Below are 21433 nucleotides of genomic sequence, written 5' to 3'. Positions count from 1 at the left end.
ACTCCTATAGGGGTTATATTCAAGTGTTTCTAGTATTTTCAAAGACAAATCTGTCTAGTTAGTCAATAATAACAGGTTGTCATTTGTTACTAAACAACTTGACAGACTAAGTCATGAAAACTCAGTTACAGCGCCCATGGGAGTCTCCAGCGTAGCCTCCTTCTTCAATTGTTACTTTTGGAAAGAAAGGACAGGAAAGAAAACAGATGTAACTAAGAAACTACATAAAACTTCAACCAGTTATAGATTTTTTGATCTTAGGGGGGAATTCTGTCGGGTTTTCTTGAGGCTGTAATGAGAGACAGCCGTCCCAAAATGTAATTTCCACCTTATTTCTTTAACCGTGATGATGATTTGCTGTCAGAATAATTGGTAGCAAAACATTATCACAAAATTGCCAAGAGCGGGGGTGTCCTGACTGCTGGGTGGGGCGGTTGCTGACTGCTCGGTAGTTTCCATCATATAAATGAATAGAGAGAGCCTGACATATGCAGTGCCACTTCTCTATTCATTCTCTGCCTGGTTGGGGTCACCAGTGACTAACATTCTCCATATACAGGTGGAGGTCTAAGAGGTGGGACCTACATAAATCAGACAATTGTGATATATCCCATGGCTATGTCATGATTGTTCATAGTGGGAATGCCCCTTTGACAACTTATAGTGAATATTACTATACATACTGTACATCTCAGTTTTCATACCTTTCAACTTATTAAAAATGCTAATTTAAAGAGGAACGTAATAGCAAATAATATGAATTTAATCATCTCTTTATTTTGCCTGTAGTTATTCTTTACATTATGCATATGTACACTTGGATCTAGGTTATATCAGTTTGGGGTTGGTTTCCTACAAATTAGCTAATTAAGGTTTGGGAATAGGGAAATTTCTCCACCTTGATAAAAGGGTTGTCTGGGAAAACTGGAAATCCCTACACTAATCTAAATATCCTCCCCCTCCTACTTTCTAAACAACATTATTAGTCAAAAATGTCACCACCCCAGGGACATTTTCTAATTATCTGGTAACGATCCATTTCCCCATTTCTGGAAACAGATCATCCCTATGCCTCCTCCCATCCACCCCATTATTCTTATCTTCCACGTTCCTTCCAGCAAGACGGCTTCTCCTTCTGTACTGATTCTACAGAGTGCGCGATCTTCTCCAAGCACTGTGCACACTGCTACCCGTAAGTCATCTCTACTGCACATCCACACATGTGCAATAGAGGTGGATCATCGCTGGAGGAGAAGAGCTCACACAGACTGAATCAGTACAGGAGGAGGGGCCATCATAGAGGAAGAAGCGTGGAGGGCAGTGGCGTAACTAGGAATGGCTAGGCCCCAAGGCAAACATTTGACATACGCCCCCTCCACATAAACCACAATCCTGCACACACTATTATGCCCCATAGAGGCCCCTACGCACGCTGTTATTCCCCATAGTGGCCCCTGCACACAGTATTATACCCCATAGTGGCCCCTGCACACACTATTATGCCCCATAGTGGCCCCTGCACACAGTATTATGCCCCATGGTAACCCTTGCACACAGTATTATGCCCCATAGTGGCCCCTTCACACAGTATTATGCCCTATTCTGGACCACCCATGAACAATTATTATACTCTGGAGTCTTTTCAGATCCCAGGGTATAATGATTGGAGACTCGGGGAAGGATAGAAACATAAATAATGTTACTTACCTCTCCCTATGTTCTGCCCAGTCCCCATCACTTTCGTCAATCTTCAACGTTGGACCAGACGTCACATGACCCAGGCCTGCGTCGCAACACATAGTGACGCAGGCTCAGCCCATGTGACATCTGGGACATCACCAAATAGGCCTGCAGACTGCTGGAGTGCAGGGGAGGTAAGTAACAGTGTTTTTTATGTTCGCTCAGTCTGGAGCAGACATCATGTGCCCTAGGGTTCACTGCTGGGACTTGTGACTCATGTAACCGTTGATGGCCAATCACAGGCCTATACGGTGACCCCTTCAAGCATATGGCACCATTCACTGTTCAAAGAGGCCCAAATGCCAAGGAAAGGTGAAGCAAGGGGAGTATAATGTTTATTTTTACTCACCACCTTTGGTCCCTACTGGGGTCTTAAGAGATCCTAGTGTATAATAATAGCACTGAAAAAAACTGGAGGGCCAAAACGCACAGTAATGAATATTCATCGAAAATAATTTAATAGGGTTTGTCTGAAGTGGCTCATGGCTTCCAGAGCATATTATACTTGAGGGGGAGGGGGCTCTTGAGAGCATATTATACTGAGTGGGACCACTGTGGGGAGCATATTATACTGTGTGGGGTCTTTGTGAAGCATTATACTGTGGGGGGCTCCTATCAAACATAATGCTGTGGGAGGTTCTGGGGAGCATATTATACTGTGTGGGGTCCCTTTGCTGTTTACATCACACAGTATCTGTTTTATAGAAGCCATTCAATGTTATTATAGGCTGTAATTACATTGCATGGTTACTATATAACAATGTAAATAGCATATTGGCATACCTCCCAACTTTTGAAGAACCGAAAGAGGGACAAAATGTGCGGCGCGCCGCGGCAAATGTAGCCCCACCCACTTTTGTGTTGACCCCGCCCACTCGTTAATTTTTCATGTGCCCGCACACAGTATAATCCTCCTACAGTCACCCGTAAATTATATGTCCCCCCTCTATCTCTCACCCAGTTTCATATACACCCTTCATCTGCCCCCAGTTTCATGTCCCTCTTCCATCTCTGCCCCCAGATTCATGTCCCTCCATCTCTGCCCCCAGATTCATGTCCTCTCCATCTCTGCCCCCAGATTCATGTCCTCTCCATCTCTGCCCCCAGATTCATGTCCCACATCTCTGCCCCCAGATTCATGTCTCTCCATCTCTGCCCCCAGATTCATGTCCTCTCCATCTCTGCCCCCAGATTCATGTCCACTCCATCTCTGCCCCCAGATTCATGTCCCTCCATCTCTTCCCCCAGATTCATGTCCCCACATCTCTGCCCCCAGTTTCATGTCCACTCCATATCTGCCCCCAGATTCATGTCCCCTCCATCTCTGCCCCCAGATTCATGTCCCACATCTCTGCCCCCAGATTCATGTCCCACATCTCTGCTCCCAGATTCCTGTCCCTCCATCTCTGCCCCCAGATTCATGTCCCCCATCTCTGCCCCCACATTCATGTCCTCTCCATCTCTGCCCCCAGTGTCATGCCGTCCTCTCCTTCATCTGCCCCCAGATTCACGTTCCACCTCCACATTAAACTTACCTTCTCCTCCGCTCCCTCGCCGCTCTCTGCCCGCCTCTCTCCCTGACACACGCGGCTGAAGCTGCTCGCTTCGCCGCTGCGTCTCTCTCTCGCTGACACATGCGGCTGAAGCGAGGAGCTGACCTGTGTCAGCTCCTCGCTTCGCTGCTGCCGCTGGCTCCTGGCTTGTACATCGCGTCTACAAGCCAGGAGCCGGCGGCAGCAGCGAAGCGAGGAGCTGACACAGGTCAGCTCCTCGCTTCAGCCACATGTGTCAGCGAGAGAGAGACACGCAGCGGCGAAGCGAGCAGCTTCAGCTGCGTGTGTCAGGGAGAGAGGCGGGCAGCGGCGAAGCGAGGAGCTGACCTGTGTCAGCTCCTTGCTTCAGCCGCATATGTGTTCAACTCAGATCTGCGTCCTCTGGATGCAGATCTGAGTTGAAATCGGGACATACCTCCCTCCAACCGGGACCGCGGGACATGTCACCCAAATCGTGACTGTCCCGCGGAAATCGGGACGGTTGGGAGGTATGTATTGGTCACAGTGCTGAAAAGCAACACAGTTCCTCCAGATTAGCAGGGGTCCTGATTGCTGAGCCCTTAACAGTCTTTTAGAACTCTTAAGACCTCCATAGATCAGGCCCAGTGTATGCAGCTCCCAGCATTATTTACATGTTGCTGCACTGCTCACTCACCGTATTCTTGATAACCACGGTTGTGGGCACTATAGTTATATCCCTTTCATGTATCTGACATACCGCTGCAGAACCCATAACCAGCGCTGTCAAGAATACGCTGTAGGGAGGGGGTAGCGAGCAGCATCAGTTTGTAGCGGGATTAATGGTGTCATCTGCATAAAATCTACTGAAACAGAGAGAAAAAACTATTTCAAAACTGTTTTAATAGCACGTGTTATTGAAAAAAACAAAACAGACAAGTACCCTATATATTGCAAAAAAAATGAATTGAATAACCTAAATAAAAATGTTACAGCCCTCAAAACATCATGTGCGAGAAAAATGAAACCAGAGAAAATCTCAGCTTGTTGGTTAAACAATGAGTTGATTCCTATGTTTTCTTACATGTATGGTTAGTTACATATTGGTCTAGTACAGAAATGTTATACATGATGTGGAATATTTACTGCAAAAACATAATTATAAGAGTGCATGAAGCTCTCTGTTCTCTGATCCACCATATGATGAAGGTTTTAGTAATCATATACATTTTAGTATTGCATTAGATTTCTGACTCTCTAGCTCAGGACTATAAATGAATTTGCACTTATTTCATTGGTTTCTTTTCATTTAAGAGTTCAAAGGTTCAAGGCCCATATGTGATGTCTGTATAGCTGATAGTTGGTGAAATTACAAAGCAACTCACATGGCCAGACAGAGAAATGTCAGCTTAATGATCCCAGAAGAAAGAAAAATAGAATACATAACCCTTTTCTCTTATTATAAGGAACTACATCTAACTTTTACTATTCTTGTTGCAGTAACATTCTGTAACATCCTCTTACTTGCTGAACACTACATAGGAGGGAGATACATTAGACACATCATATACGTTTAATCATTGGTTATAATTTGTTTTTCAGCCTTGTGAACTTGTGAAATTCACTAGAGAAAATTGCCGTGAGTAAATCTAGAATACTTGTACACTCTAAAGTCATCTCCAACAATGAAACACATAACTAACATCTTGCCATTTCTCTCTTGCAGCATGCTTCTCAGGTAAAATATATGTACGCTTACATTATATTTACTTTTACATCCACATAGAAAAAGGAAAACAAAATTCACTTTGTTTTTTAACAGGTTCTTCTTCCTGTCCAGTCTATCCAAGTGAAGTAGTGTTTGCTCTTGATATGTCTCAAGATGTTTCATCTGCAGCCTTTCAAAGAATGAAGGACATCATTATCTCTCTGGTTGACAAAATGGAGATAAGTGAAAGTAATTGCCCCAAAGGGGCCCGTGTTGCCATAGTCACATACACCAATCATGTTAAACAGATCATCCGCTTCTCTGAATACAAGATGAAAAGTCAACTCCTGGAAGCAATCCGTAACATTTCACCCGAAAGGACAACGGCTGAGAGAAACATTGGAGAAGCAATGAGATATGTGGCCAAAAATATCTTCAAGCGCATTCGACACGGAGTACTTATGAGGAAAGTTGCAGTCTTCTTTGCCAATGGGCAATCCCAAGATGCAACGTCAATTAACACAGCTGTGTTGGAACTAAGTGCACACAACATCGCACCTGCAGTTATTGCTTTCAATGATGTCCCCAATGTCAAGAAAGCTTTTCAGGTAAGTAATGGCTCTTGTTATCCATTTGGTTTTTTAGGTGAAATATACAACATATCTGTCATCATTCTATACTATCTTATTTATGGGGAAGGGTCTGCTCTGATATTAGTGCCAATGGAACAAAAATATTGTTGCGTTAGGATACAAGGAGCAATCAAACTATATGGCAGGTTTATACTTATGAGTTCTGTGTATTCAGTCGTGGAGGACTTATTACCTTTGTAGCTTCTATTAGCAAAAAGGCACATTATTTCTATTGCCATTAATGGCAGGCCTGTTCTTATGCCGTATGTGGGGAAGTTAGCTCGGTAGAAGCATTGGTGTGGACATACACAGTCAAGACAGGGACACAAAATGTGCAGCAAACTGGTTTATTTAGAAAAAAAACAGGAAAATAAATAAAACTTGACTTCAGGAACAAAAAAAAACAGAACAAAACACAGCCTTAACTTCAGGCAAAAACAAAATAAATACCTGTTCGTCTGAGGAACTAACTAAACAGAACTGATAACATAACTATACATGTGACTTACTTCTAGCCACACGAACAAACCAGGAACAATATTGTCTCACCGGACTCAGGGTTACAGGACAGAGCCATACACCTCCTTGCACCTCATGGAACTACACACAATGCAGGATCTGCAGCCTTTTTCTAGCCCAGTAATGAGCCAAGGATCTACACCTGGGCTGAGGTCTACTCCAGATCCACCCTGGACCACACATATGTCAGACACCTGGGGCTGATGTATCTGGACTCCAGCACTCTGCCTGTTACCTTCTCACATGTACTATCCATAAACAGGGGAGCTTACTATGATTGCAGATACACTCTCAAAATTACATAATAACAACATTACTACAAATATGATGATTTATTTTTCATTTCTTGGCTGAATGTGATGTTTTTTTTACTTTTGTGCTGTGCGCAGGGTGCTCCTACATTTTCTGTATTTATTTATACACTTGAAGTAGCTATGGCTAGGTTCACACTAGCATTTGGTTCCCATTCGGGGATTCTGTCCTCCATTCCACTTCAAAATGTGGAGAGAAAAGCCCTGCAAGAATGACTTTTCTTTCCATGACTTTAGGGCGGAAACCCCTCGGACGCTATTTTAGAGATTGGATTTCCGTTCTTCGGGTCCATTTGGAAACCCGAACTCTAGTGTGAACCTAGCGTGATATAGTTAGCTTTTGGAATAGGATTAGAACTGCCTTATCTATAAAATATTAGCACTTCTTCTGACTTTAGCTGAATTACAGCACTGTCAAAACTGTATCATTGGTGAATACTATCCCTTGTGTACCAGCTAAACCAATATACCATATTTTGGTGATATTTTGGCCAGGCTAGAACTACAGCTGTGTTTTGCTAACCGGTTCCCACCACAATAACAAGGGTCATTAATATGTAAGGACATCATTATCTCCCTTGTCATGAGCATGTTTGGAAACGCAGAGTAAATTGACTTGGCTTATAGGTTACAATATATGAAATATTTTCCTCCATAAATGACAAACATTGGGACAGTCCCAATGAATAGGTGCTCCTTTCATGCCACAGTTTCTAAAAAGAGTTGGTGAGGAGGAGGGAAACATATTTCGTAGTCTGACAGGTATTAGGTACCATTGCGAAACACCTTGTAATTAGCTTCAGCAATAAATTAATGTTTAATTGACTCTCTTTCCTTATCACCATATCTTGCAATGAAAGCGAGGATTCACCAAGACCACCATATTTTATGCCACCATTCTATGCCTTTTAGGCCCCCCCACGCTACAGCAAGGATCTCCCTTTGTAAATTCTGCATAACAGTTGTACGTATGGTAGGTGGAAAGGTCATTTTTAGATCAACTATTTGGCTTAGCCAAGAAATGCCAAGGAAAGTCCAGCAGTTAAAATCCCAGAGTTTGAGATGTAGAGAGCAAGAATTAACCTTCAAAAGTCAAAAGATGGAATGTGTCAAGAAAACTCCCAAATATGGAATTTTAATCTCCTTTCATTGTATTTCAAACAATTCTATAAAATTTTTTGGAGTGAAATAAGTTCATGAACCTGAAGCCTGATGAAATCGTCTCTTGCTTAGCAACTCCAACATATAATTATATTGTATCCAGTCAAGCACAGATAACATTGACTAAAACCAAATCTGTGTCCTGAACATCTGGAGATGAGAATGCATTGAAGTTGTTGATTGTCAGAAGATGAGTTGCACATGAAATAATGTGCAAAGTTCATTGTAGTGAGTAGTCAAACATGTTACCACTTTAGGATGAGATTTTCATTGTAGCAATTCCACTAAAGAAGAAAATTGGACAGCAACATTAACATCTGAATTTAGAATCCAATGTGTCATTGAATTACACTTTCACTTTTCTATTGAGAAATTCAGTTCTTGAGAAATTCAGATGTAAAAAGTAGAATACACAGAACAGCAGATTTTAGACTTGACATCTTTTCCAAATTCGGGAATGTTACAGCAAGTGCTTTCCTTACCTGAACACTTTGTGCTTCCAGAATTTAATATTCCAGTACACTGTATTGTAGAAGCCAGTGGCTTTGGTCTACATGACAGTAGTTTTCTTAGGCCAATAAACATGTAGATGCCCCATACAAATGAGGCATTTGGCATGTCCAGCTAATCTTATGGTAGTTCATTGCTAGCCCAGATAATAAAGATAATAAAGGGGCTATAGAAAGTCATGCCTCATGGAATCTTATCACAGATTACAGTAAGGCATATATTATAAAGGTATGTAGATAGGTGTTCTGTATGTGATCTGTGGAGGTCTAACACTCAGACCCTGCACAAATCAGCTATTTGGAATGCATATGGGTACTAAAAGCTATAGTCATGGTTGGGGGAAACACATGCAGGCTGTTCTATTCAAGTAATAGGAGTGGTGTAGCAGCCACATCCAATGTATAGCGGTGTACCCGGAAAGTCCTATTACTTGAAAAGCCTTGAAAGTCTGTATTTCACGCTCCACCACTCGGCGGTCACACATAGGAACATAGGATACTTAGCATATCACTTGTGAATCACATAGCTATACATGCACAGCCTAGAGGACAGGTAAAAAAGGAAACATTAGTATTTTTGGGCTGTTCATATGATATCTTATTAACATGTGATGCTGCAGTTGCCCTATTAGGACCTCGCTTATCAATAGAATGGGGAGGGGGGGCTTGTGCCTTTGACCCCAGTCATAGAAGAGAAAGATAAATAGACAGTGTCATTCAGTTGGGTTCTGACAACTACATATTTGAACTTTTTATAAGATATCTTATGTCTGATAGGTGGGTTGCACTAATAAGACCTTACCTATCAGGAGTTTTGGGAAAGGGAAGTAATGGGGGTGTTAGTAAGGAGGAATTGCCCTGAGCTCAAATCTAACCAAAGGCAACTTCATGGAGTATGTATGTTCTTTTTGTGCTTGTGTGGGTGTTTTCTTGATTTCTCCCACACTCCTCAATTTATAATTTACATTGTGAAACTCAATGTTCCAGAACTAATGTGACTGTACCGCACAATGGAACATGTTACATCATTAATGTCTTCCGAATCCCTTCTAAACTAACTACCTAGGGTGGTACTCCGCATACAGAACAGCAGAGGACACCTCATGCTATAGCCAGAGACAGCTCTGATCTAAAACTTGTAAAACAATTAAAGAATTCTTTATATATTCCTCATATCAAACAAACAGGTAGAATAGGATAAATGGAGATTAGGAGAATAGTTCCTGGGATTATTATTAGAGATGAGCGAACAGTGTTCTATCGAACTCATGTTCGATCGGATATTAGGCTGTTCGGCATGTTCGAATCGAATCGAACACCGTGTGGTAAAGTGCGCCATTACTCGATTCCCCTCCCACCTTCCCTGGCGCCTTTTTTGCTCCAATAACAGCGCAGGGTAGGTGGGACAGGAACTACGACACCGGTGACGTTGAAAAAAGTAGGTAAAACCCATTGGCTGCCGAAAACATGTGACCTCTAATTTAAAAGAACAGCGACGCCCAGCTTCGCGTCATTCTGAGCTTGCAATTCACCGGGGACGGAGGTTTCCGTCCAGTTAGCTAGGGGTTAGATTCTGGGTAGGCAGGGACAGGCTAGGATAGGAAGGAGAAGACAACCACAACAGCTCTTGTAAGAGCTAAATTCCAGGGAGAAGCTTGTCAGTGTAACGTGGCACTGACGGGCTCAATCGCCGCAACCCAGCTTTCCGCGGATCCTGAATGGAATACACTGACAGTGTATTCCCGTATACCCCATATATACCCCCGATACCCGTTCCAACGGTGTGCCCCCCCACCTTCACCCCAGAAATACCCTGCAAGTCCCCTAGCAATAGAATTGGGGCTATATACACCCACTATTTTTGCTACTGCCATATAGTGCCATTGTCTCACTGGGAATTCAAAGAATATATTGGGCTTACATATAACTTCAATTCCAGGGAGAAGCTTGTCAGTGTAACGTGGCACTGACGGGCTCAATCGCCGCAACCCAGCTTTCCCAGGATCCTGAATGGAATACACTGACAGTGTATTCCCGTATACCCGATAAATACCCCCGATACCCGTTCCAACGGTGTGCCCCCCCACCTTCACCCCAGAAATACACTGCAAGTCCCCTAGCAATAGAATTGGGGCTATATACACCCACTATTTTTGCTACTGCCATATAGTGCCATTGTCTGACTGGGAATTCAAAGAATATATTGGGGTTACGTGCACCCACAATTTTTGCTACTGGTATATAGTGCCATTGTCTGACTGGGAATTCAAAGAATATATTGGGGTTAAAATACCCTCATTTCTTGCTACTGCCATATAGTGCCAGTTTCTGACTGGTAATTCAAAGAATATATTGGGGTTACGTGCACCCACAATTTTTGCTACTGGTATATAGTGCCATTGTCTGACTGGGAATTCAAAGAATATATTGGGGTTACAAATACCCTCATTTCATGCTACTGCCATATAGTGCCAGTTTCTGACTGGTAATTCAAAGAATATATTGGGGTTATAAATACCCTCATTTCTTGCTACTGGTATATAGTGCCATTGTCTGACTGGGAATTCAAAGAATATATTGGGGTTACAAATACCCTCATTTCTTGCTACTGCCATATAGTGCCAGTTTCTGACTGGTAATTCAAAGAATATATTGGGGTTATAAATACCCTCATTTCTTGCTACTGCCATATAGTGCCAGTTTCTGACTGGGAATTCAAAGAATATATTGGGGTTATAAATACCCTCATTTCTTGCTACTGGTATATAGTGCCATTGTCTGACTGGGAATTCAAAGAATATATTGGGGTTACAAATACCCAAATTTCTTGCTACTGGTATATAGTGCCATTGTCTGACTGGGAATTCAAAGAATATATTGGGGTTACAAATACCCTCATTTCTTGCTACTGGTATATAGTGCCATTGTCTGACTGGGAATTCAAAGAATATATTGGGGTTATAAATACCCTCATTTCTTGCTACTGGTATATAGTGCCATTGTCTGACTGGGAATTCAAAGAATATATTGGGGTTACAAATACCCTCATTTCTTGCTACTGCCATATAGTGCCAGTTTCTGACTGGTAATTCAAAGAATATATTGGGGTTACGTGCACCCACAATTTTTGCTACTGGTATATAGTGCCATTGTCTGACTGGGAATTCAAAGAATATATTGGGGTTACAAATACCCTCATTTCTTGCTACTGCCATATAGTGCCAGTTTCTGACTGGTAATTCAAAGAATATATTGGGGTTACGTGCACCCACAATTTTTGCTACTGGTATATAGTGCCATTGTCTGACTGGGAATTCAAAGAATATATTGGGGTTACAAATACCCTCATTTCTTGCTACTGCCATATAGTGCCAGTTTCTGACTGGGAATTCAAAGAATATATTGGGGTTATAAATACCCTCATTTCTTGCTACTGGTATATAGTGCCATTGTCTGACTGGGAATTCAAAGAATATATTGGGATTATAAATACCCTCATTTCTTGCTACTGGTATATAGTGCCATTGTCTGACTGGGAATTCAAAGAATATATTGGGGTTATAAATACCCTCATTTCTTGCTACTGGTATATAGTGCCAGTTTCTGACTGGTAATTCAAAGAATATATTGGGGTTATAAATACCCTCATTTCTTGCTACTGGTATATAGTGCCATTGTCTGACTGGGAATTCAAAGAATATATTGGGGTTACAAATACCCTCATTTCTTGCTACTGCCATATAGTGCCAGTTTCTGACTGGGAATTCAAAGAATATATTGGGGTTATAAATACCCTCATTTCTTGCTACTGGTATATAGTGCCATTGTCTGACTGGGAATTCAAAGAATATATTGGGGTTACAAATACCCTCATTTCTTGCTACTGCCATATAGTGCCAGTTTCTGACTGGTAATTCAAAGAATATATTGGGGTTACGTGCACCCACAATTTTTGCTACTGGTATATAGTGCCATTGTCTGACTGGGAATTCAAAGAATATATTGGGGTTACAAATACCCTCATTTCTTGCTACTGCCATATAGTGCCAGTTTCTGACTGGTAATTCAAAGAATATATTGGGGTTACGTGCACCCACAATTTTTGCTACTGGTATATAGTGCCAGTTTCTAACTGGGAATTCAAAATGCGCAAGGCTCCCGGAAAGGGACGTGGACGAGGCCGTGGGCGAGGTCGGGGGAATGGTTCTGGGGAGCAAGGTAGCAGTGAAGCCACAGGGCGTCCCGTGCCAACTCCTGTGGGGCAGCAAGCATTGCGCCACTCCACAGTGCCAGGGTTGCTTGCCACATTAACTAAACTGCAGGGTATAAACCTTAGTAGGCCCGAGAACCAGGAACAGGTCTTGCAATGGCTGTCAGAGAACGCTTACAGCACATTGTCCAGCAGCCAGTCAGACTCTGCCTCCTCTCCTCCTATTACCCAACAGTCTTGTCCTCCTTCCTCCCAAAATTCCCAAGCTTCACAGAACAATAACCCCAACTGTCCCTGCTCCCCAGAGCTGTTCTCCGCTCCTTTCATTGTCCCTCAACCTGCCTCTCCACGTCACGATTCCACGAACCTAACAGAGGAGCATCTGTGTCCAGATGCTCAAACACTAGAGTCTCCTCCATCTCCGTTCGATTTGGTGGTGGATGACCAGCAACCCACCCTCATCGACGATGATGTGACGCAGTTGCCGTCAGGGCATCCAGTTGACCGGCGCATTGTGCGGGAGGAGGAGATGAGACAGGAGTTGGAAGAGGAAGTGGTGGATGATGAGGACACTGACCCGACCTGGACAGGGGGGATGTCAAGCGGGGAAAGTAGTGTGGATGTTGAGGCAGGTGCAGCACCAAAAAGGGTAGCTAGAGGCAGAGGCAGAGGTCAGCAGCTTAGGCGAAGCCAGGCCACACCCGGAATCTCCCAAGATGTTCCAGTTCGTACCCAGCCCCGAAAAACTCCCACCTCGAGGGCACGTTTCTCGAAGGTGTGGAGTTTTTTCAAGGAATGCGCCGAGGACAGATATAGTGTTGTCTGCACAATTTGCCTCTCGAAATTGATTAGGGGCTCTGAGAAGAGCAACCTGTCCACCACTTCAATGCGCCGTCATTTGGAATCCAAGCACTGGAATCAGTGGCAGGCAGCAACGGCAGGACAAAGGCCGCCTGCCGTTCACGCCACTGCCTCTGCCACTGTCTCTGCCTCTGCCACTGCCACTGCTGACTGTGCTGGCGATGCACTCCAGAGGACAAGCCAGGACACCACTTCATCTGCCTCCGCCACTTTGTTGACTTCTCCCTCATCCTCCCCTGTTCCTGTCTTATCTCCTTCTCCTGCACCATCAAAGGCACCATCAGGCGCTTCTTTACAACAACCCACCATCTCTCAGACATTGGAGCGGCGGCAGAAATACACTGCTAACCACCCACACGCGCAAGCCTTGAACGCCAACATCGCTAAACTGCTGGCCCAGGAGATGTTGGCGTTCCGGCTTGTTGAAACTCCCGCCTTCCTGGACCTGATGGCAACTGCGGCACCTCGCTATGCCGTCCCTAGCCGTCACTACTTCTCCCGGTGTGCCGTCCCCGCCTTGCACCAGCACGTGTCACTCAACATCAGGCGGGCCCTTAGTTCCGCGCTTTGCACAAAGGTCCACTTGACCACCGACGCGTGGACAAGTGCATGCAGACAGGGACGCTACATTTCACTGACGGCACACTGGGTGAATGTAGTTGAGGCTGGGACTGCTTCCCAAACTGGCCCGGTGTACCTCATCTCCCCGCCTAACATTCCTGGCAGGGACACGAGAAGAACACCCCCCTCCTCCTCCTCCTCCACCGCCTCCTCCTCCGCCACCGCCTCCTCCTCCGCTGTTAGATTGACCCCAGCTACGAGTTGGAAACGTTGCAGCACTGGCGTTGGTAGACGTCAGCAGGCTGTGCTGAAGCTGATCAGCTTGGGGGACAGACAGCACACTGCCTCCGAGGTGAGGGATGCCCTCCTTGATGAGACGGCAATATGGTTTGAGCCGCTGCACCTGGGCCCAGGCATGGTCGTTTGTGATAACGGCCGGAACCTGGCAGCAGCTCTGGAGCTTGCCGGACTCCAACATGTTCCATGCCTGGCCCACGTCTTCAACCTAGTGGTGCAACGTTTCCTAAAGAGCTACCCCAATGTTCCAGAGCTACTGGTGAAAGTGCGGCGCATGTGCGCCCACTTTCGCAAGTCGACAGTAGCCGCTGCTAGCTTAAAATCTCTCCAGCAACGCCTGCATGTGCCACAACACCGGCTTTTGTGCAACGTCCCCACACGCTGGAACTCAATGTTTCAGATGTTGAATAGAGTGGTTGAGCAGCAGAGACCTTTGATGGAATACCAGCTACAAAACCCTAGGGTGCCACAAAGTCAGCTGCCTCAGTTTCACATCCATGAGTGGCCATGGATGAGAGACCTTTGTGACATCCTACGGGTCTTTGAGGAGTCCACAAGGAGGATGAGCTCTGAGGATGCGATGGTGAGCCTTACAATCCCGCTCTTGTGTGTTCTGAGAGAATCCCTGATTGACATCAGGGATAACTCAGATCACACAGAGGAGTTAGGGATAGCATCCGATCCGTCACAGCTGGAGAGTAGGTCCACACATCTGTCCGCTTCATCGCGTTTAATGGAGGAGGAGGAGGAGGAGGAAGAGGAAGAAGAGTTGTCCGATGATGTGATGGTGATACAGGAGGCTTCCGGGCAACTTCGAATCGTCCCATTGTTGCAGCGCGGATGGGTAGACATGGAGGATGAGGAGGAAATGGAGATTGAACTTTCCGGTGGGGCCAGAGGAGTCATGCCAACTAACACTGTGGCAGACATGGCTGAGTTCATGTTGGGGTGCTTTACAACCGACAAGCGTATTGTCAAAATCATGGAGGAAAACCAGTACTGGATCTTTGCTATCCTTGACCCCCGGTATAAAAACAACATCTCGTCTTTTATTCCGGTAGAGGGGAGGGCCAATTGCATCAATGCTTGCCACAGGCAATTGGTGCAGAATATGATGGAGATGTTTCCAGCATGTGACGTTGGCGGCAGGGAGGGCAGTTCCTCCAGTAGGCAACCAAGTTCTCACCGGTCCACACAAACGAGGGGCACACTGTCTAAGGTCTGGGACACCTTGATGGCACCCCCTCGCCAAAGTGCCGCCACGGAGGGTCCTAGTGTCACCAGGCGTGAGAAGTATAGGCGCATGTTGCGGGAATACCTTTCCGACCACAGCCCTGTCCTCTCTGACCCCTCTGCGCCCTACACGTATTGGGTGTCGAAGTTGGACCTGTGGCTTGAACTTGCCCTATATGCCTTGGAGGTGCTGTCCTGTCCTGCCGCCAGCGTCCTATCTGAGAGGGTGTTCAGTGCAGCCGGTGGCATCATCACTGACAAGCGCACCCGTCTGTCAGCTGAGAGTGCCGACCGGCTCACTTTGATAAAAATGAACCACCACTGGATAGAGCCTTCATTTTTGTGCCCACCTGTGTAAAGCACCCCAACATGAAACTCCATGTCTGTACTCAACCTCTCCAATTCCTCCGCATCCTCATACTCATCCACCATAAGCGTTGCACAATTCTGCTAATACTAGGCTCCCTCCACCCTGATTTCCCCCAACTCTGCTGGTTAGAGGCTCCCTCCACCCTGATTTCCACCAACTCTGCTGGTTAGAGGCTCCCTCCACCCTGCTTTCCCACAACTCTGCTGGTTAGAGGCTCCCTCCACCCTGCTTTCCCACAACTCTGCTGGTTAGAGGCTCCCTCCACCCTGATTTCCACCAACTCTGCTGGTTAGAGGCTCCCTCCACCCTGATTTCCACCAACTCTGCTGGTTAGAGGCTCCCTCCACCCTGCTTTCCCACAACTCTGCTGGTTAGAGGCTCCCTCCACCCTGATTTCCACCAACTCTGCTGGTTAGAGGCTCCCTCCACCCTGTTTTCCCACAACTCTGCTGGTTAGAGGCTCCCTCCACCATGAATTGGTCCAAACTGGGCTGTTTAGAGGCTCCCTCCACCATGAATTGGTCCAAACTGGGGTTTTTAGAGGCTCCCTCCACCATGAATTGGTCCAAACTGGGGTTTTAGAGGCTCCCTCCACCATGAATTAGTCCAAACTGGGGTTTTTAGAGGCTCCCTCCACCATGAATTTGCCCAAACTGGGGTGTTTAGAGGCTCCCTCCACCATGAATTTGCCCAAACTGGGGTGTTTAGAGGCTCCCTCCACCATGAATTTGCCCAAACTCTGCTGGTTAGAGGCTCAATCCACCCTGATTTTCAAAACAAATGTTGGTGCCAACCTCAACTTACTACAAGGGCCAAATTCACTGCTGGTGACAAGCTCTCCTCACTGCAAGTGCCAAATACACATGTTTCAAGGTGTTTTCCTACTGTCAGAGAGGTGGTATTGAGTGTGTAAAGTGTGTAGTTGTTAGGCTGTGATGTTGGGGTAATAGAGGGTCTTTGGTGTGTTAGATGCCCCCAGACATGCTTCCCCTGCTGTCCCAGTGTCATTCCAGAGGTGTTGGCATCATTTCCTGGGGTGTCATAGTGGACTTGGTGACCCTCCAGACACGGATTTGGGTTTCCCCCTTAACGAGTATCTGTTCCCCATAGACTATAATGGGGTTCGAAACCCGTTCGAACACACGAACATTGAGCGGCTGTTCGAATCGAATTTCGAACCTCGAACATTTTAGTGTTCGCTCATCTCTAATTATTATGTGTTTTCTCAGTGTAATGACTAGAGATGAGCGAACACTAAAATGTTCGAGGTTCGAAATTCGATTCGAACAGCCGCTCAATGTTCGTGTGTTCGAACGGGTTTCGAACCCCATTATAGTCTATGGGGAACAGATACTCGTTAAGGGGGAAACCCAAATCCGTGTCTGGAGGGTCACCAAGTCCACTATGACACCCCAGGAAATGATGCCAACACCTCTGGAATGACACTGGGACAGCAGGGGAAGCATGCCTGGGGGCATCTAACACACCAAAGACCCTCTATTACCCCAACATCACTGCCTAACAACTACACACTTTCCACATTCAAAAAAACCTCTATCAAAGTGGGAAAATACCTGGAAACCTTCTTTACTCCCCAAATGGATGGACACAAACCCCAATTTAAGCTCAACAAACAGTAACAACCACCCCTTTAAATCACGTTCCCCATGACAACCACAAATGGAATAGGCAATGGGAATTCCAAAAGCCCTCACCCTTAACTGTCATTTTGAGTGAGTGTGTGTGTGTGTGTGTGTGTGTGTGATGTGGTAAGACCTTCCAAAATTCACTTTTCTAGCCCTTAACATGAGCCCTTCCAAACAAAGTTACATGACCTTAAGCTGAGCTACCAGCAGAGATTGAGGCCCTTGGCATGAGTAGAGCCTTGCACCAGCAGTGTTTTTGGCACTTAGGGTGAGTTGAGCCTTGTACCAGCGTGTGTCCCTTAACATCAGGCGGGCCCTAAGTTCTGCGCTTTGCACAAAAGTTCCACATTAACTAGGCTGAATGGTACAAAGATTAGTAGGCCCGAGAACCAGGAACAGGTCTTGCAATGGCTGTCGGATAACGCTTAAAGCACATTGTCCACCAGCCAGTCAGCCTCTACCTCCTCTTACCCAACAGTCTTGTCCTCCTTCCACCCAAAATTCCCAATCTTCTCAGAACAATAACCCCAACTGTCCCTGCTCCCCAGAGCTGTTCTCCCTTCCTTTGACTGTACCGCAACCTGCCCCTCCATTTCGCGATTCCACGGACCTAACAGACGAGTATCTGTGTCCAGATGCTCAAACACTAGAGTCTCCTCCATTCCATCTCCGGTCGATTTGGTGGCGGATGACCAGCAACCCACCCTCATCGACGACGATGAGACGCAGTTGCTGTCAGGGCAGCCAGTTGACATGCGCATTGTGCAGGAGGAGGAGGCGAGACAGGAGTTGGAAGAGGAGGTGGTGGACGACGAGGACACCGACCCCACCTGGACAAGGCAGATGTCAAGCTGGGAAAGTAGTGTGGATGTTGAGGCAGGTGCAGCACCAAAAAGGGTAGCTAGAGGCAGAGACATGTCCAGAGGCAGAGGTCAGCTGCTTTGCCGAAGCCAGGCCAGACCCGGAATGTCCGAAGATGTTCCCTTTTGTACCCAGCCCAGAAAAACTCCCCCATCGAGGGCACGTTTCTTGAAGGTGTAGAGTTTTTTCAAGGAATGCGCCGAGGACAGATATAGTGTCGTCTACACAATTTGCCTCTCGAAATCGAGTAGGGGCCCTGAGAAGAGCAACCTGTCCACCACTTCAATGCACCGTCATTTGGAATCCAAGCAATGGAATCAGTGGCAGGCAGCAACGGCAGGACAAACGTCGCCCGCCGTTCATGCCACTGCCTCTGCTCACAGTGCTGGCGATGCACTCCAGAGGACGAGCCAGGACATCACTTCATCTGCCTCCGCCACTTTGTTGACTTCTCCCTCATCCTCCCCTGTTTCTGTCTTATCTCCTTCTCCTGCACCATCAAAGGCACCATCAGGCGCTTCTTTACAACAACCCACCATCTCTCAGACATTGGAGCGCCGGCAGAAATACACCGCTAACCACCCACCCACGCAAGCCTAGAACGCCAACATCGCTAAACTGCTGGCCCAGGAGAGGTTGGCGTTCCGGCTTGTTGAAACTCCCGCCTTCCCGGACCTGATGGCAACTGTGGCACCTCACTATGCCGTCCCTAGCCGTCTCAACTTCTCCCGGTGTGGCGTCCCCGCCTTGCACCAGCACGTGTCACTCAACATCAGGTGGGCCCTTAGTTCCGCGCTTTGCTGCAAGGTCCACTTGACCACCGACACTTGGACAAGCGCCTGTGGTCAGGGATGCTGCAGTGCTTATCTTTAATGACAGGCAGGGTGAATGTGGTGGAGTCTGTTCCCCGGGTGCAAACTGGGGTGGCCTATCTCCTCTCCCAGGCCAAAATTCATGGCAGGAGTAGACTGAAACCCTACGACGCTGCAACCTCCACCACAGCTACTAGCGGCAAACGCTAAAACACTGGTGTGGGGAGACGTCAGCAGGCGGTGCTGAAGCTCATCAGCTTGGGGGACAGACAGCACAGTGCCTCCGAGGTCAGGGATGCCATCCTGGCTGAGATGGCATTTTTTTTTCCCTGCTACACCTGGGGCCTGGCATTTTTACGCCTGTGATAATGGCTGGAACCTGGTAGCGGCTCTGGAGCTTGCCAGCCTCCAACACGTTCCATGTTTGGCCCACGTCTAACCTAGTGGTGCAAAGTTTTTTAAAAACATACCCAAATGTACCGAAGCTACTGTTGAAAATGCGGCGCTTGTGCGCCCACTTTTGCAAGTGCACAGGAGTCGCTGCTAGCCTAAAAACACTCTAGCAAGGCCTACATCTGTCCAAACACAGGCTGTTGTCCGTCATTCACACACGCTGAAACCCTACAATACCATATCTTGAGCAGGGTGTGTGAGCTGCACAGACCTTTGATGGAGTTCCATCTACAAAACCCAAGGGTTCCTCAAAGTCAGCAACCAAAGTTTCTGCACCATGAGTTTCCAGGGGTGGCAGAGTTATGGCTAGGGGAAGAGGCATGGATAGGGATGATGTCTAGGGGCAAAAGCAGTGTGGATGTGGAGGCAAGCTAAGCAGGAAAAACTGGGGGTACAAGCTAAGGCATGGACTGGGGTGATGTCTAGGGGCAAAAGCAGTGTGGATGTGGAGGCAAGCTAAGCAGGAAAAACTGGGGATACAAGCTAAGGCATGGACTGGGGTGATGTCTAGGGGCAAAAGCAGTGTGGATGTGGAGGCAAGCTAAGCAGGAAAAACTGGGGGTACAAGCTAAGGCATGGACTGGGGTGATGTCTAGGGGCAAAAGCAGTGTGGATTTGGAGGCAAGCAAAGCAGGGAAAATGGTGGCTAGAGGCAAAGGGATGTCCATAGGCAGCAAGGGCAAAGATGCAAAACTCTCCCGTTTCAAGAATTTTCCTGACTTGTTTCCCCACAAAACATTCCTGGGAGGAGGGCTGAAACACCACCCTCCTCCTCCTCCGCTGTTAGATTTACCCCAGCTACGAGCTGAAAACGCTGCAACACTGGTGTGGGGAGACGTCAGCAGGCTGGGCTGAAGCTCATCAGCTTGGGAGACGGACAGCACACTGCCTCTGAGGTCAGGGATGCCATCCTGGATGAGATGGCAATTTGTTTATCCCCGCTGCCCCTGGGGCCAGGTTTTTTAGCTTGTTGGAGGGCTCTGGAGCTTGCCAGCCTCCAACACGTTCCATGCCTGGCCCACATGTTCAATGTAGTGGTGCAATGATTTTTAAAAACATACCCCAAATTAGCTGAGCTAAGGGTGAAAGTGCGGCACTTGGACACCCACTTTCCCAAGTCTACAGTACCTGGAGCTAGCCGCAATACACTCCAGCAAGGCCTACATCTGCCTGAAGCACCTACTGTTGTGCGAGGTCACCACACGCTCTAACCCTAGATACCGTATGTTCAGCAGGGTGTGTGAGCAGCAGAGACCTTTGATGGAGTACCAGCTACAAAACCCAAGGGTTCCTCAGAGTCAGCTCCCTCACTTTCTGCACCATGAGTTTCCATGGGTGGCAGACTTATGGCTAGAGGCACAGGCATGGATAGGGGTGATGTGTAGGGGCAAAAGCAGTGTGGATGTGGAGGCAAGCTAAGCAGCAAAAACTGGGGGTACAAGCAGCCGGTGACATCATCACTGACAAGCACAGCTGTCTGTCAGCTGACAGGCTGACTTTCACCAAAATGAACAGACAATGGATAGACTCATCATATACATGTCAGTTACATGACAAATTTAGTGCAATTTGCAAGTCCAAGATGGTTTGGAGATCTGCGGAGAGGAATCTCACCACCTCTTGCGGGTGCCATCATTTGGAAGGCAAGCCCTGGGCTCAGTGGGTGAGAGCAAGCGCAGGATAATCGTCGTTTGGCCTGGCGGCCACTGCCTCTTCCACTGTTGACAGGGCTGGCGCTGCAGTCCAGACCAGGAGCCAGGACACCTCCACATCTGCCTCTGACACTTTGGGGAGTTCACCCTTATCCTCACCTTTTCCTGCCATTTCTCCTTTTGCCCGCGCCATCATGCGCCTCTTCCCAGCAACTCCCCATCTCCCAAGCCTTTCATTTCATGCTAAAGTACAGCGCAACCCACCCACATGCCCAAGGCTTCAACGGCCTCATCTCAAGAAATCTGGCCCAGGAGATGTTGGAATCCCGGCTGGGGGACACTCTGCCCTTTTTGGGCAGAGTGTCTACTGCGCCACCGCACTGTGC

At 46.9% G+C, this 21433-nt stretch overlaps 1 protein-coding gene across 1 annotated transcript in view; it reads left to right on the top strand.

The window, feature by feature from the left end:
- The window catches only part of LOC142200740 (collagen alpha-4(VI) chain-like), a 149722-nt gene that overhangs the window by 96164 nt on the left and 32125 nt on the right, over positions 1 to 21433 (top strand). Inside the window, exons 33-35 of the mRNA XM_075271308.1 lie at positions 4854 to 4890; positions 4978 to 4989; positions 5074 to 5567. Coding sequence (XP_075127409.1) covers positions 4854 to 4890; positions 4978 to 4989; positions 5074 to 5567 — 543 coding nt within the window. The remainder of the gene's footprint in view (positions 1 to 4853; positions 4891 to 4977; positions 4990 to 5073; positions 5568 to 21433) is intronic.

The sequence above is a fragment of the Leptodactylus fuscus genome, chromosome 4, assembly GCF_031893055.1.
Source record: "Leptodactylus fuscus isolate aLepFus1 chromosome 4, aLepFus1.hap2, whole genome shotgun sequence".
In the NCBI taxonomy this organism is placed as follows: Eukaryota; Metazoa; Chordata; class Amphibia; order Anura; family Leptodactylidae; genus Leptodactylus; species Leptodactylus fuscus.
The sequence above is the reverse complement of the archived record's forward strand: the minus strand, read 5'-3'. Positions and strand labels throughout refer to the sequence as shown.